Source organism: Triplophysa rosa, linkage group LG25, assembly GCF_024868665.1.
Source record: "Triplophysa rosa linkage group LG25, Trosa_1v2, whole genome shotgun sequence".
NCBI lineage: Eukaryota > Metazoa > Chordata > Actinopteri > Cypriniformes > Nemacheilidae > Triplophysa > Triplophysa rosa.
Window position 1 is genome coordinate 14,243,623 of NC_079914.1, and position 16,325 is coordinate 14,259,947.

The window sequence follows — 16,325 nt, forward strand, 5'->3', positions numbered from 1 at the left end:
AATAATGTGTATGTGTATGAAATAGTACACATGAACATGGTCTACATTATGCTAACAATATAAAGTACTGTTTACTATCTTATATTTTCACTAAATACACACATATGATAAAACATTTTATACAATGAAAGATGGGTCACATAATTAACTTATTGTATACAACAAAGTCAATTTCACGAATTAACTACAACAACATATTATTCGTTATTTACATATTTTATTTTATTTTTCACTTTATTGTTCTATAAACACCATGCACTGTGCTGTGTTTGACCTTTTCTGTGTTTTTCTGTTTTTCTTATTTTCTCCAGTAAAGCTGCTTTGGAACAATGCACATTGTGAAAAGCGCTATATAAATAAAATAAAATCGAATTGAATTATTTGTATTATTTCAAAATATATCAAGCATACCATGCTTATAACATAATAACATGATATCACATTTGTAATAGCCATATCTTAAACAACAAGAAAACAAGAAAAGGAAAGAATTATTTTGAAGGAGCGAGAAAGAACTGGTCACGTGACGTCATCATCGAGCGCCTCCACACACGTGTGGCTTCAGTCGAGCAGCGAGACACGGCGAAACGTGTCGAAATACTGCTCGAACACTGAACGTTTACCACAGAAATCATGGGTAAAAAAGTGAAAGTCGGGAAAACCAGAAAAGATAAGTTCTACCATCTCGCAAAAGAAACAGGTAAGTCACGTGAACTCGTTTCAGATCGCTGCGCGTGCTACCTTTAAAATCAATGTATTACCCAACGATGCTTGTTCTTAGAGTTCAAGTTAATCCAATATTGTTTTTGATCACTGACACAATCATGTTGTGTTTATCAAGATGAGGAACGGAAGTAAATCTTCATGTTTAGTCCATGTAAACAGTCAAATACTTCTTCTAATGTATGTGTCAGTCCATTAGGCTTTAGTTTTTTATAAGAGTGATCGCTGATATATTTGTCACGTGCTTATTTTCAAGGATATCGCTCCAGATCCTCGTTCAAGCTCATTCAACTCAATCGCAAATTCCAGTTTCTTCAGAAAGCTCGAGCTCTGGTGGATCTGTGCGCAGCTCCAGGAGGATGGTGGGTCGATAGATCTAATACTTTGATCTTTCTTAAAGCATTGTTAAATTGATATGTAATGCTTTCATGATCACTAAAATCTGTCCTTCATGTTTAGGTTGCAGGTGGCATCAAAGTTTATGCCAGTGTCCAGTCTTGTTATTGGTGAGTGTCGCTTCATTGGTGATGCTAATAGTTCAATTGGTTTTGGGCCTAGGTTTATGTAAAAAGATAACCTAACAATAGTTTTGAAAAGAGACCCACAACGATCAATATTAAATGCCGGATCACAGCACCAAGATATTGACTCTCTTCATCCGATGTCAGGTGTGGATCTGGTCCCGATCAAACCCATCCCGAACGTCGTCACCCTTCAAGAAGACATTACAACTGACAAATGCAAACAGGTGTGTAGTTTAGACTGTTAAAAAAACATCTGTGATATTTCTGCCAATATGTCTGTGACATCCAGATGTTGTGTTTTTTTACATTAGGCTCTCAGGAAAGAACTGCAGACGTGGAAGGTGGACGTGGTTCTCAATGATGGTGCTCCTAACGTTGGTGCCAACTGGCAACACGACGCTTTTTCACAAGGTATGTGACGTGCGCAACCAAATAAAAATGTATATTTTAACCACGTCTAAGTATGAATCTCGCCCGTTTGTTTTCTGTAGCTCATCTCAGTCTGATGGCCCTCAAACTCGCCTGCGAGTTCCTCAACAAGGGCGGGACGTTTATCACCAAGGTTTTCCGCTCGAAAGACTATCAGCCTCTCATGTGGATCTTCCAGCAGTTCTTCAAGAAGGTTCAGGCCACCAAACCGCAAGCTTCCCGTAACGAATCGGCTGAGATCTTTGTTGTCTGTCAAGGTAGATATATCCATATATTCATACATGCATTCATATACTGACGCTGATGATGAATTATTAAAATTTGTGTTATTACTTGCAGGATTTTTGGCCCCGGATAAAATTGACAACAAGTTTTTTGACCCCAAACATGCGTTTAAAGAGGTCGATGTTCAAGTAAAAACTGTCAAAGAGCTGGTTACCACAAAAAAGCCCAAGGTAGGTCTGGTGTGTTAATACTGATGTAAGATAGCATTCATATAGTCTATAATGTTGTTCTTAAATTTGATTTTTTTATTATTTAGTTCAGATTTGCATTTTGTTTTGCATTTTTGTTTTACGTTGAGTTTAAGTTTTGTTTTATTGATTTTTTTGTTTTGCATTTTGTTTTGTGGGCGTTTTTTTTGCATCTTTGCTTTGCATCTAGTTTAGTTTTGTGTTTTGTTTTACATTTTGTTTTGTGTTTTGTTTTGCATTTAGTTAAGTTTTATATTTAGTTTTGTGTTTTGTTTTGCTTTTTTTTTTGTGGGCGTTTTTTGCATCTTTGCATCTAGTTTAGTTTTGTGTTTTAGTTTGCGTTCAGTTTTACATTTAGTTTTATGTTTTGTTTTGCATTTAGTTAAGTTTTGCGTTTTGTTTTACATTTAGTTTTGCATTTAGTTTTGTTTTGCATTTAGTTTTGTGGGCGTTTTTTGCATCTTTGCATCTAGTTTAGTTTTGTTTTGCATGTAGTTAAGTTTTATATTTAGTTTTGTGCTTTGTTTTGCATTTAGTTTAGTTTTACATTTAGTTTTGCATTTTGTTTAAGACTTTATATTTTGTCTAAATGATGTTCGTCTTCTGTGTTTCAGGCTGAAGGATATAATGAAGGTGACCTCACGTTGTATCGCATCTTCCCGGTGACTCAGTTCCTACAATCTGAGAATCCTGTAGACTTCTTGAGCAAAGCCAATGAAGTTCGTTTAAATATTCCAATTCTTCAATCTTTACAAGCTAAACATCAGTGTCTCAACCTTATGTTTTTACATCTCATTTCAATTTCTCTTCTAGATAACCTTTGATAGTCCAGAACTGGAATCCCATCCCGTCACTTTACCAGAAATCAAAGAATGCTGTCGTGACATTAAAGTCTTGGGTCGAAAGGAACTGCGGTAAGTATTCGGCGTTATACAGGTTATTTCCATGTGTACAGTTGTTCTTTGTCACTTAAATCTGATTGGCTGTTTTGTCGTCAGGTTGTTGCTGTCGTGGAGGTCCAAGCTGAGGAGATTCATCGCGAAAAAACTGAAGGAGGAAGCCAAACAGACGGACCAGGAAATCCGGTACTTTACCACACCATCCGACAGAAACAAAATAAATGAGTGATATTGTTATTTATAAAGTCTTTTCACATAGTCTGAGCTCCGATGAGGAAGAGAGCGATACCGACCTGACGGAAAGCAGGAAAAAGGACACCGTAAAAGACGCAGAAGAGAAGAAGGTGGAGGAGGATGAGGATGAGGAAATGGAGAAGAAGCTGGCTGAGATGAAAGCGGATGAAATCTCCGAGCTCAAAAGGTACATCATCTTCACTGTGGAAACGATAAATTTAGTGCACGCGATGTTGATCGTCGAACCTGAACATCGTTTTTATCCGAAACGACAGGAAGAAGAAGAAGCTCTTAAAGGAACAGAGGAAGAAGAGAGAAAGGGTGGCGCTTAAGATGGACCTTCCCGGAGTTTCCATCGCCGACGGCAACGATACATCGATGTTTTCCCTCAGCACCATCAAAAAGGCCCAGGTAAGAAATCATAACCCGAGATCACGACCAAATAGACAAACCACACAGTCCTGATGTTTTTACAGTAGATGATACCGGTAAAGCTACAATCTGAAAAGTTTTTTATGATAAATTAATTCAAATCCTTTGCCAACGTTTTCAGAAATACATGTTCATTTTCTAATTTCTAATTTTGTTATTTCTCAGGGTCTCCGTGAAATCACTCAGGGTGATATGAAAGGAGCCGACGCCCTGGTAGAAGGCGGCGAAGAGGAAGATTTGTACTTCTCGGAGTCTGAAGATGATCGTGTGTCCCTGGCATCCGACCTGGACTCGGACGACCTCGAGGAGATTGAGAAGAACGAGGAACAAATCGTGAAGAACGCCCCTAAGAAGAAAACGTAAAGCATTCTTGTTTGCTTTACTATTTATTTCGTTGAGTGAGATCTGCATGATTAATCGCGGTTTTCACTAAATCGGCCGATCTAGTGCGATTATGAGCAGCATTTAACCGTACTTCACTGAAGAACTGCGCAAAAAAATGTAGTAAATCGCCTGATTGCGTGCGTTTTTTAAACGATTTATCGTGCAGCCGTACGTTGAGTTTTCCTAAACATTGGTACGTTTTTTCTCATTGCGTTTTCTCACATCCCACAGGGTGTCATTCGCCGCCGAAGAGAACGAGGATGCGGACGGAAACGAATTACTGGTGGCACTCGAAGGAAAAGACGAGAAGAAGGAACGCGAGACCGACATGTGGTTCAGCAAGGTATGAATCTTTAAAGCTGTAAGACGCTCTCAATGGTTCCCAATTCGAAGTGTTCTTATTGTCGCTTTCGTCGAACGTCTACGCAGGGAATCTTTGCTGAGTTGAAATTGTACGACGACAGAGATGCCATGAGCGAACTCAAACAAACTCAGTTCCTTCAAAGCAATCGGTCTGGATCTTTTGGAATAGGCAGAAAGAGGAAGGCTGAGGAGGAGGCGGAGCCTAGCAAGGAGGAAGAGGAAGTGGCCGCTCCCTCGCAGGAAGCGGGAGATGAGGATGACAGCGACTCGGATGATGACAGCAGTGACGATGAAACGTGAGTGTGTTTTTTTTACAAATCCGTTTTAAATGATTCATGTAATTTGATCATTCAATGTTTAGTTTTGCAATTCGTTTTATATGGCGTTTTTTGCATTTTTTAATTTGCGTTTTGTTTTATCTAAACAAACTGTACATTTTGTTTAACTTGCTCATTAACGTAACGTTTGTTTTGCAAACAGAGAGATCTCTCAGATGAAAAAAGCGTCTTCGGCTGCTGGTGCGGTCAAGACGGGTGGCGATGACGAATTTCAAGTCGTCCCAGTCGAAAGAACAAGTCAGTCATTTGTTAACGTTTGACATTCATCGAGAAAAGAATACAATGTGAATATATTTCAAATGTTTGTTTCGTTTCAGGTAAACGGGCTCGAATTCTTAACGCCGAGGGTCTGGCGCTCGGGGCGCAGATCGCCACTTCCAAAAAGAGAATGCGAGATCTGGTGGACGGCTCTTTTCACAGGTGAGAAAGACATGGCTGATTTTGCTTTTAAGCATTTTTGAGACTTCGGTAATGTTCACGTGTGACGTGTTCTCTAGATTTTCGAACTCCGAGGGCATGACGGAAATTCCGGCCTGGTTCGTTGACGACGAAAATAAACACAGAAAGCGTCCCGTCCCCGTCACCAAAGAAATGGTGGAGGAGTACAAGCAGAAATGGCGGGAAATCAAAGCCCGACCGATCAAAAAAGTCGCAGAGGCCAAAGCTCGCAAGAAGAGAAGGGTAAGACTCGACAACTATATATCTTTTGATGTAATATTGATCAGAATGTCAACTTAAAATGTATTTTTATTCTGTTTTAGATGTTGAGGAAGATGGAACAGGCCAAGAAAAAGGCAGAAACCGTCGTGAACACGGTGGACATTTCCGAGCGAGAGAAAATGTCTCACCTCAAAAGGTCAGTCTCCGAATCGACACGCTCACTGCGCAACCTCATGGGATCCTTGCTAACCGTGTTTCTTATCTTTTTGTTCCCGCCAATCTCGCAGAATCTACAAAAAGGCCGGAATGGCTAAAGAAAAGCGAAAGGTCACGTACGTGGTGGCCAAAAAGGGCGCCGGTCGCAAAGTGCGTCGCCCGGCCGGGGTAAAGGGCACCTTCCGTGTGGTGGACGGCCGGATGAAGAAAGACATGCAGAGGAAAGACCAGAAGGGTCACGGCAAAGGTGGGAAGGGCCAGAAAAAAGGGCGAGGTGATAAAAAAGGCCGGGGTGGGAAGCCACCAAAGGGACGACCGAATAGAAAGTGAAGAACGTTTTGATGATGTCGCTCTGCGAGTTCACATCAAGCGCGGAGTCTTACCGTCGTGTACGGTATTACGGCTGGAATTGTATGCCGGTCTGTTTTATTGGACTGTGGCGAGGTCTCTTACCAACAGAGTTAAGTCGGACTTTATATGGTTTTTTTGGGTTAGGGTCCTGAACCCTTACGCCTTTCAGCATTGTTCAAATACTTTGTTTTTTTCAATTTATTGTTTATGGTATATGAACCTTGACTTTGTTTTGATTTATTTTGACAAAATATATGTAAAGAAATATCATCATGGATCGTCAGTGATGTTTTAAAATAAATATACATGAAAAGTACATATGATTCATTGTTGTTTCTACATAATCCAATTTTTCCAAATAAATACATTTCAATTTAAGGATGAGACAATTACTTTATTTTCTAATAATTGTTTTGAGTAGTCTAAATTTGGTAAATATTGGGATATTGGAACTGAACATGTGGGCACGTTTATTGTCATTTTAATAAAATTTTAATGCGATTTTGCTAATTTTACACCGTTCGAATTAAAGATAGCACTAATATTTTGTAATATAATGATGCTGTACATTGTTAAACTGGGTTGTTTGTACATTATATGACTTTATTCCATTTCAATTCAATTTTATTTATATAGTGCTCTTTGCAGTTTCGCATTGTTGCAAAGCAGCTTTTTTTCATAATTTTCATATGTCCTGGATAAAATATAAAGACTTAAGTGTTTTGGGGGCTATATGCAAGCATAACTGTGTTACACCCTCTGTACCCGAACTTGAATTTTTTTGACCCCCGGTTCAGCACCATTGGGGTTTTTGTCGGTCACTCTCCCCTCCCAAAAATCCCCATGACCACAAACACTCTGCCAAAGTTGGTCAGCAACTTTCCACCAAAGGATGAAGACTTGAGAACAAACTTGAGGGTGGGTGGCATGCGTCAAGAAACGTCCCACGTTGACATGGTGGAGATGACATTGAAAGCTGATTGTGAGGGAGCGATTGTGATGGAGCGAGCAAAAGATGTGGATGACCTCACATCTCACATGCTGCACTAGATCATTCGAGCTATTGTGGATGAAACAATGAAGGCCGAGCGGAGTGCGCTTATAAACCCTACAACCGGACAGACTGACAGCGACCTTCAGGAGACGCAGCGACCAACGGAGAGGTACGTGAATCTAGAAAATGGACTTTACTTTGATTTCTATAAAACTTCTTTCTTTGGCTGAATCTGGCTTGACTTGAAGTGATTGCTGGGTGAGACACAATCTACTTGGTTTCTTAAACCGTGTCATCGCTTTCAACAAAGGCCTGTTTGTTCTCCGCGCACTTGCTGACATGTAAAAATGCACTTTATTGCATGGGCTTTGAGTGGACATGAATAGCTTTCTTATTTTATTCCCTCAATAGTAAATTGTTGTGAACTGAGTGTGCATGGGTTTGCCAGACACAGCCGTGTGCGTGCGTGCGTGCGTGTGTTGGCAGCGTTGGTCACCGAGTTGAAAATGTGCTGCGCAAACAATTCACATTCAAAACCCAGTTATGCGTTATATAAAACAGAAAACACTTGATTGATGGATGCGAGCCAAATGCTGATGGTACAGAACTGCTTTTGTTAAAACAGGTCAGGTTCATCTCGGCTGAAGCGACTCACATTAACTACAGCGAGATCGTGGTGTTGCTAGGGTAGCCACTAATATGAAATATATTATTGTAAATATATAACTGTTCAAGATATAGGGCTGTCAAACGATTAATCGTGATTAATCGCACCCAGAATAAAAGTTTGTGTTTACATAATGTATGTTTGTGAACTGCATATTCATTTTGTATTCATAAACACAAAAACATACATGCACGTATTTAAGAAAAATATAAAAATGAATAAATGTTTACGTGTAATTTCAATTATTTGAAAGTATAAATAAATACTTATATTTCCTAAATATACAGTATGCATGCATGTGTATGTTTTTATGTTTTTAAAATACAAAGTTAATATGCACATGCACAGACATATATTATGTAAACACAGACTTTTATTCTAGATTCGAATAATCGCGATTAATCATCTGACAGCCCTAAATCGGTCTATAATTCAAAACTGCTAACATGTGTTGTGGTAAAAAGAACGATCTTGCAGTTCAAAAAATCTCTCAGACAAAGAAGGTCCAGGTGTCAAAGAGTTAAATTTATTTGCTCGAGTCAAACAAAGTGAGATGGTCCAAGTCATCTGAAGATGCATCATTTTGCATCAGTATTTATACACAAACCCCTTACCAATCAGGTAAAGTCCTGTTATCTCTTATTTTCTTAAGCCAATCCCATTTCATCTGTTTCTGATAGTGGAAAACCAATCTTCGTGTATTTTGTTAATATAAATCCTCTCCCACCACAATTATGTCATGGTCATCATGACCTGTTTCCCCTTCTTCACCTCCTTCTCTTGTCTTTTCCTGTGGCAAAACTGTGGCCTTGCTCAATGTAGATTGTAGTCATAGTAACGGGGCGGAACATGCCCAGATTTGGTCATACTGTAGGGTTGGGGCCGGAAAACGTCCCCAGATTTCATAAACACTGCCAGACATCAAAAACACAGCTGTGCAGGGTGCTTTTCAGAATATTGTACAAATGTGTTTAAAACGAAGAGCAATACATAGTGAATAATGATCAAAAACATAAAGACATAATCATGAAATTCCTCCATACATGCTCAACACAGTGTTCGGAACACTAATGTGAACATTAATATTAGTTTTATAATTAATATTATCTGTATATAAATTAAAAAGTAATTACATAATTTAATTGTGCAATAATTGGAGCTTAATAAATGTTTTTTTATTTACATTTTATTAAATAATAAATTGATTTATAATACTAAGGAATAATGATAACTTTTTCTGTCGTTACCATGATGTATTTGTTGTTTTTAACACAAAAGACAAGTTTAATACATTTATCAAGGGTGCATAAAGTTTTTATGTTTATTTCTTTTATTGTTTTAATGTATTTAACCAATGCCTTTTATCTTAAGTTTTGACCATTACATTTGGTGTTATTTTTAGGGATTCAAACCCCTGACGAAAATTAACTGTGGTCTTTCTCTAAAAAAAAAAAAACTCAGAAATTTGTTCAGTAAAATTAAGTTGATATAAATGGTACAATATGGTACATATCTCTCAAATAAAAAGCTAATTTTTGTTCCTAAAATGGGTTTCAAGTGGGATTTTTTTTCTTTTTACTTTATTTAAACTCGAAAGTGTGTTCGTGTCCCAAATCTGCAGTAGGACACTGTCCCGGGGCTCTCCTTGATGGTGTTTACATTAGTGAGGGGGGCCACGCTTTGTGGCTTTGTGGGCCTTGTGCTTCTCGCCATCTCCACGGCAACAGACTACTGGATGCAGTATCGCTACTCTGGGAACGCAGCAAATCAGGGCCTCTGGAGGTTTTGCATCAACCGCAAGTGCCACACCCACACTCTTACTGTGGGTAAGTACTGTACACACAGGGGTAATATGCGATTTAGTGTCATGCTATAAAAACACGTGTAAACATTTGTAAATGTATAAATTCTGAACTAATTCAACAAATGTGCCATTTCTTAAATCATAAACACAGCCAGGATTATATAAAAATGTTTACATAAAATACTTTTGATTTTGAAGGATGTGTTTAAAAAACATTTACTAGCACTTTACAACAGTACTTGAGAAGTTTAAAAAAAGTATGTAAAACATCTGTAAACAGGACGTTGACAAAATCTCTGTCTGTCCTTTAGCGTTCTGGGACGCCACACGGGCCTTTATGTTGCTGTCGGTGCTCAGCTGTTTCGCTGGAGTGGTTTTGGGTGCCACTGCGTCCAAGCGTCCCAGAAGCGGGCGGGTGAAGACGGGAGGCATCGCTTTGCTCCTGTCCGGTGAGTAAATGTTCTGGTGTCAGTCAGTTATGGTTTTAAGACATAAGTGAGGTTTTCTGGTTCTTGAGCAGTGTTGGGTGTAACTAGTTACTAATCAATTAGTTACTGTAATTTAATTACTTTTCCCTTGAAAAGTAAAGTAAGGGATTACTCTGATTTTTTCTGTAATTTAATTACAGTTACTTCTGATGTAATTAAACTAAATACTTTGTGTAATATATGTGTGTGCAATAGTGGAATTGACATCAAAATTCAAAGTCTAACTTTAAAATCCATGCTTTAATGTATAATTCTCACATTTGTAATACTTTGGTCAGTTAATAAGAGTACTTTATGTAGTTTAATATTATTTATTTGAATGAATTAAAAGAGCCTTTTCATGACTATCCTTGAATCACTTAACTAATCAAGGTTGATATAGGATATAGAAAGTAATTAGTAATAAGTAATTAAATACTTTTTGGAGAGAGTAATTTGTACAGTAATCTAATTACACTATTGAATGTGTAATTAGTAACTAGTAATCCATTACTTTTTCAGAGTAACTTGCCCAACACTGTTCTCGAGACACTGAAATGTTTAATAAACAATACTAGAGGTTCATTCTGAAAGGCTTTGGTATGACATAGGTTTATTTAGATACAGAACACACATAAAAATACATAGACATTTGATACACTTCTATATGATGAACATCGTTTACTTTAAGAATTAAATTTGTGCTTTTTGATGTGGAAAAACGTCAGTTCGTGTAACTGTCGTAGTGATGAAAGGTGGCATTAACAAACAATGAATTTCAAGGTGACATATTACATCTAAAACAACAGAAATACAAACACTGAATTTCAAGGTGACATACAATTTTTATATGTTTTTGATCACTGACCTTAAAACAAAAATGAAAAAAAAAAAATACTTGCAATTTATAAACACTTAGAAGTGACAGTAATAATTCAAAAGACTTCTTAACACCATTGATTTTAAATCTAGACCTTACGTGTTTTTGTTTCTCTGTGCTTCAGGGTTTCTTGCGATTTTGGCTTTGGCAATCTACACGGGCATGACAATGAATTTCTTTGGCAAGCGTTACATCGACTGGAGATTCTCATGGTCTTACATTGTGGGATGGATCGGCATCATATTAGCTTTAGGGGCAGGTAAATATTGTGCAAAAATCAATTGCAATTTCACAATTGTAACAATGTGATTAAAAAAAAAACATTTGTACAATTCGTACAAAAACTTTTCAGTAAATGCTAAAATAGTTTTCTCGTTTTTCAGGTGTTCTCCAACTTTGTGCCCACCAGAGAAGCATGTCTGAACCGATACCTGCAAGCGTTTCAGACACCTGAACTGAAATCTGGATCTCTAGCATCACAACGTAACTCAATCATCACTAAATCACTCACATTTATTCGAACACTGGAAAAGTAAGGCACTGAATGAAATAAATTGCTTTTGGATTCTTTCATGTTGCAGTGTTTCATTTTTCAAGCATACAGAGCTAAAAAACAAATCTACCACAGGTTTGTTTGCATCCCATCAGGTTGCGCTTGTTTATGCTACAGATGGCGTACAAATGCAAGAAGATCAAATGTCAGGGAGGTTCTCAGGATATTTGTATTTGGCAGACAAACAAGGACTGTCTTTCATTTCTTTATGTCAGTATGCTAATCTGTAACATAGACGTTGTTGCCAGCTGTCAAACTTTAAATAGTTATAAAAGTTGGCAGATACCAAAGTTACCTTAAAAGCATGAATAGAAACCTGAGTGTTAAAGCAGCAATCCACAATTTTTATGGTTGAAAAAAATTGTCACAATGGCAAATGTCAGTTGTTTTTTAACGCACGTAAACCTAACCAGCAGTTTTGTATTTCAAACAGAGGTGGCGTTAGAGAGGCAAAAGTTACGGATTACAGCTTTATTGTAGAAAATGATATTTATTATTGTTATAAAATGTTACCGTATTCTGAAGGTTTCCGTTTGAAAGTATTTTTAGTGAAGGTTACAATTTATAATTGAGCGAAAAGTTCAATGCTTTATAAATGTACATTCAAAAACAGGCGTGCAAACATTTTTGATAGTTGGTATGTGGGTTTTTCTAGCTTCATAACTATGTTAATTAAAAATCATATCCTTTGTCTCTAAGCTCAACTCTGTTGTAAACGCAATTTTCGTCGTTTCTTTGATTCGTGCCACACATGTTCCACTTCGTTTTGTTCGCAAAATAATAACTGAAGCTGTCCAAACCGCAGTTCATGATAGAAAAGCACATGGCGCCGTGGACGAAGTTGTGCGCAAAATTCTGCATGTCACAATTAGACTCTCTTTTCTCCCAAATGTATTTGAAAAGAAACCCAAAGTGGACGGGGAAAAAACAGATGACAAAAACAATCAAGTTGGCTGTGATGATGAACATGCATTGAATCTTATCAGCACGACTTCCGATGTCTAACTGCTTTCGTAGAGTATGGATGATTTTGGCAGAGCAATAAAGCATGATCAGAAAAGGCAGGAGGAACCCCACTATGGTCAGCACCAGGATGAAGGACAATGGTAGCGCTCCCTCTTGATTCTTCTGAAAGCACTTAAAATCTGTTGTTTGATTTTTAGGATTATCCGCGTAGTGGAAAACGGCACTTAACGAACAGTTGACCACCCATATGAGCGCACAGACCACCAGGGCTTTCTTACGGGACAGAATATACCTGGCCTTGAGGGGATACTTGATGGCCACATAACGCACCACACTTATGGCCGTCATGGTGAAAATACTAATGTACATGTTCACGTAATACGCCGACACGAGAAAATAACACAATTCCTTGTTGGAAGAGTTCCACAGTTCCTGTAATGTCGGGTTGTTCTTCGAGGCGTGATAGTATGATGCAATCCTGATGGGCAGGATCGTCAGCACGATGCAGTCGGCGATGGCCATGTTGGTGATGTAGATCATCATGTTGGTCCAGTCTTTTCTGGGATGCCGGCAGAACATCACAAATACGTAGATGTTCCCCAAAACACCGAGGATGAAAGTAGGGATTGATGTGGCCAACTGAAGGCTTTTGATGCCATCGGTGATGGTTAAGTTGCAGGTGGACATGTTGGACACATTTGCCATGGATTGTGCTTAAACCAACCTGTTGCAAAAAAACCCCCTAATAAACATGATTAAGGTTTCCATTACAAATACCAGTATGAACATTAGCTGTTTCCTATTAAAACCATTATAAAAGAAAAACATTATCTTTGTGCATGTGTTTTGGGTCAAATTTAACGGTGTCCTGCTGGTTCCCATCCACCAGATATCATCCCACCAATAGAATCCAACACATTCCAACAGCTCAATAAACAAGTTGATATTGTGGTATTTTAAACCATATTGTCTCGATTTTGCTCAGTTTCGACAACGAAATTATAAAGAGAAAGAAAAACTTTTTGAACAAATCAAACTAACCAATGAATGATAGTAGGTGGCGGTAAATGTTGTTAAGTTTCTTGTTTAGAGTTAATTTAATGTTTCCATATGAATTAAAACCATACAGTTCACCCCCAAAAAATCACCCATAATTTACATATCCCCGTGGTCCAAAAGTCTGTGTATTAAAAGTTTAAAATATTTATTTTTGAAGCAACTTTTTGTAATATCTCTTTACATTAAAATCACTTGAATTTCTCAGCTGAACTTGATGTGTGAATAATTCGTGATTAATTAGATCAAACAGTGAATCGCTTGACAGCCCTGCAAACCCAAGCTTGGGTCAAACCATGGGTTGAAACAACACATTCATATCTTTTTTGCCTTAAGCTACTTTAAAATTAAACAATACTTTTCTGTTATTAGTAGGCTACCCTTACTTAGGATACTATTGCAATTACTAAAGCCTGCTTTCAAATGCGAAACAATGGGTGAAATAGTAGACATCTTAAACTTAAAAAACGAACGATAATAGAAGGATATCTGCCCTGAAACATCAGACAAATAAGGAAAGTCTCACCTGGCAGGACTTAATGAAGCGTGATCTCCACCGGTGGAAATATACTTGTTAACATCTCGCTTTTCAAGATCTTGAACGCGTTGCATGAGCTCTTCTATAGAACTGACAGGCAATGTGTTCATCATTAGATCACACTTAGACTCTCATTTCTTGCTGAATTGTAAAAGTTTCAGGAAATGCTTTCACCGCTGATGCTTATCTAGTCAGTTGTTCAAACTAAGTTGGTTCGTATGAACTCTTCACAGCAATGAACCGATTCTCCGATTCGTTTTTGTTTGCACATTATTTACTTTTCCGTTTCACCCGATTTAATAATCACTGTTATTAGATAAAGAAAAAAACAGATATTATCCAAAACAACTGATGCGTCGTATTTGGCATTTATGAGATCATTCAGAGGCTTTCGTTTCTTTCATTCCTGCCACATACATTCCACGTAGTTTTGGATGCAAAATAATAACTGAAGCTGTCCAAACCGCAATTCATGATGGAAACGCACATCGCGCCGTGCACGAAGTTGTGGGCGAACACCTGCGCGTCGCAGCTGAACTCGTGCGCCTGCGCAATGTACTTTAAAAGAAAACCACAGTGGATGGGAAGGAAGCATATGACAAAAACAATCAAATTCGCCGCAATTATAAACATGCATTGGAGCTTTTCAAAACGGAAGCCAACATCTAGCTGTTTTCTCAAAGTACAAATGACTCTGATGGAACAAAACAACACGATGAGAAACGGCAAGAGGAACCCGACTAGAGCCAACAAAAGTATAAAATGCAACGACAGAGATTCTCTAACCCGCTGAAAACACATGGTTTTGTCATTGCTAGAGTCTTTTAGAAAGTAAACGGGGCAAATACAGACGATGACCAGCCATATAAGCGCGCAAACCACGAGCGCGCTTCTCCTTGAGAGGGTTTCCCGCGCTTTTAGCGGAAACCTGATAGCGATGTAGCGCACAACGCTAATGGCCGTCACCGTGAAGATGCTCACGTACATGTTCACGTAATAAATTGACAAAAGAATGTTGCATATGACCATTAAGTCTTTGTGTAATTCGACGTTGTAGTAATACGTCATGATGGGGAGGATCACCAATACGACGCTGTCGGCGATGGCCATGTTGGTGATGTAGATCATCATGTTTGTCCATTCCTTTCTGGGACGGCGGGAGAAGATCACGAACACGTAGATGTTTACAAGAAGCCCCAGGATAAACGTAGGTATAGATGTGACTTTTTGGAGCTTTAGGATGGTGCTGGTGACACTCAGGGTGCAGTTGATGGTGCAGTTCAAAGCGCAATTGTGCATCTTCAACTTCTGTGAATGGTAAAAAAGCCTGTCACCTGTACGAAAATATTTGTAGAACCATAGTAACTAAATGGTTCATCAGTTTGCCAAAAACATGGTTACTACTACATTTAACTATTCTATTTACATTACATATATGCAAAACAATCTGAAAGTATAAAAACATTTATAGGTCTTTATTATATATTACCCATTTACTGTATATACACCGCATACATACTTGCATACATTATTATACTATATGTATGTACATTATACACATTACTTGTTACAGTATTTGTGATAAAACAAGTAGAAATATCCTACCTGCAATATCAGACCAAAATGCAAACAGACAAATATAGGATTGTACTTCTCACACAGGGTAGAAAGAGTTGCTTCTTGCTCTTGAAGACCTGGGGAATATCAGAGACAAAGATAGGACTCGAGTAAAGTACTTGTAAAATACTTCACACGTTGTTTGACAAAAGGACGAGCACAAACATGCTCGGTATTCCTCCCACCGAAGTACTCACCCCGTCAACATTTTACTAACAAAAACACAATTCGTAACTTTACTGAAAATAAGAAGAGCAGATCGAAAGATCACCAGAAAATTAGGATAGTCTGTAGTCTATTTTTGATACAACACTGCATACTCAATTCATGCCATCTCAGATACTGGAAATTTTTGTAAGATCAGTTTGGCAAGTTGCGATTCAGTTGAACCATGTTAATAGACGTTAAATAATGTTAAATGAAAACGTAAATATAGAAAATATCATCTAAAGTTTCCAATAGCTGTTATTTCCCACCTTGACTTGTACGGTCTTGAAAGCCTCTTATAATGCAAACTGCAGGTTTAGGCACTGTAACCAGTGTATCAGACAAAACCTAAAGAAAAAAACTCAGTCGATGAATAAATGTATTTAATTGCTGGAAGACACGCCAGCCAGGTTGCTCTGGTGGTGAAACCCTCCTGCAGATCCGTCCTCCAAGAATCATGTAAGAAACATCGATCTGTGCCACTTGTGTGTAAATAAATAGATTCATAAAGATACGAAGATGAAATAAAAAACAAACAAACACAATGGTT

At 38.0% G+C, this 16,325-nt stretch overlaps 5 protein-coding genes across 7 annotated transcripts in view; 3 read left to right on the top strand and 2 right to left on the bottom strand.

The window, feature by feature from the left end:
- Positions 1 to 535: 535 nt before the first annotated feature.
- On the top strand, positions 536 to 6,342 carry ftsj3 (FtsJ RNA 2'-O-methyltransferase 3). Its single transcript, XM_057325161.1, has 20 exons — positions 536 to 700; positions 980 to 1,085; positions 1,183 to 1,229; positions 1,392 to 1,471; positions 1,559 to 1,658; positions 1,739 to 1,933; positions 2,016 to 2,131; positions 2,764 to 2,868; positions 2,963 to 3,063; positions 3,148 to 3,234; positions 3,308 to 3,469; positions 3,558 to 3,693; positions 3,880 to 4,073; positions 4,330 to 4,441; positions 4,528 to 4,757; positions 4,942 to 5,036; positions 5,117 to 5,219; positions 5,297 to 5,480; positions 5,561 to 5,655; positions 5,747 to 6,342. Exons 1-20 carry the CDS (start codon positions 634 to 636, stop codon positions 6,003 to 6,005), a joined length of 2,574 nt encoding a protein of 857 aa, XP_057181144.1. The 5' UTR covers positions 536 to 633; the 3' UTR covers positions 6,006 to 6,342.
- Positions 6,343 to 6,994: 652 nt separating this feature from the next.
- The window catches only part of gipc3 (GIPC PDZ domain containing family, member 3), a 37,148-nt gene continuing 27,817 nt past the window's right edge, over positions 6,995 to 16,325 (top strand). Inside the window, exon 1 of the mRNA XM_057325066.1 lies at positions 6,995 to 7,189. The gene's annotated coding sequence lies outside the window, so the exon portion shown is untranslated. The remainder of the gene's footprint in view (positions 7,190 to 16,325) is intronic.
- Positions 9,336 to 11,292, top strand: lim2.2 (lens intrinsic membrane protein 2.2). Its single transcript, XM_057325364.1, has 4 exons — positions 9,336 to 9,513; positions 9,803 to 9,940; positions 10,963 to 11,097; positions 11,222 to 11,292. Exons 1-4 carry the CDS (start codon positions 9,336 to 9,338, stop codon positions 11,290 to 11,292), a joined length of 522 nt encoding a protein of 173 aa, XP_057181347.1.
- On the bottom strand, positions 11,156 to 14,298 carry gpr35.2 (G protein-coupled receptor 35, tandem duplicate 2). Of its 2 annotated transcripts, none has more exons than XM_057325073.1 (2): positions 13,940 to 14,298; positions 11,156 to 13,099 (listed from the first exon to the last, which is right to left on the bottom strand). In XM_057325073.1, the coding sequence occupies exon 2, from the start codon at positions 13,060 to 13,062 to the stop codon at positions 12,064 to 12,066; it is 999 nt and encodes a 332-aa protein (XP_057181056.1). In that variant the 5' UTR covers positions 13,063 to 13,099; positions 13,940 to 14,298; the 3' UTR covers positions 11,156 to 12,063. The 2 variants fall into 2 exon arrangements, with proteins under 2 accessions (XP_057181056.1, XP_057181055.1); XM_057325072.1 differs by having other exon boundaries at positions 11,156 to 13,081; positions 13,940 to 14,297.
- gpr35.1 (G protein-coupled receptor 35, tandem duplicate 1) lies at positions 14,318 to 16,160 on the bottom strand. Of its 2 annotated transcripts, none has more exons than XM_057325075.1 (2): positions 15,557 to 16,160; positions 14,318 to 15,285 (listed from the first exon to the last, which is right to left on the bottom strand). In XM_057325075.1, exon 2 carries the CDS (start codon positions 15,248 to 15,250, stop codon positions 14,333 to 14,335), a length of 918 nt encoding a protein of 305 aa, XP_057181058.1. In that variant the 5' UTR covers positions 15,251 to 15,285; positions 15,557 to 16,160; the 3' UTR covers positions 14,318 to 14,332. The 2 variants fall into 2 exon arrangements, with proteins under 2 accessions (XP_057181058.1, XP_057181057.1); XM_057325074.1 differs by having other exon boundaries at positions 14,318 to 15,259; positions 15,557 to 16,159.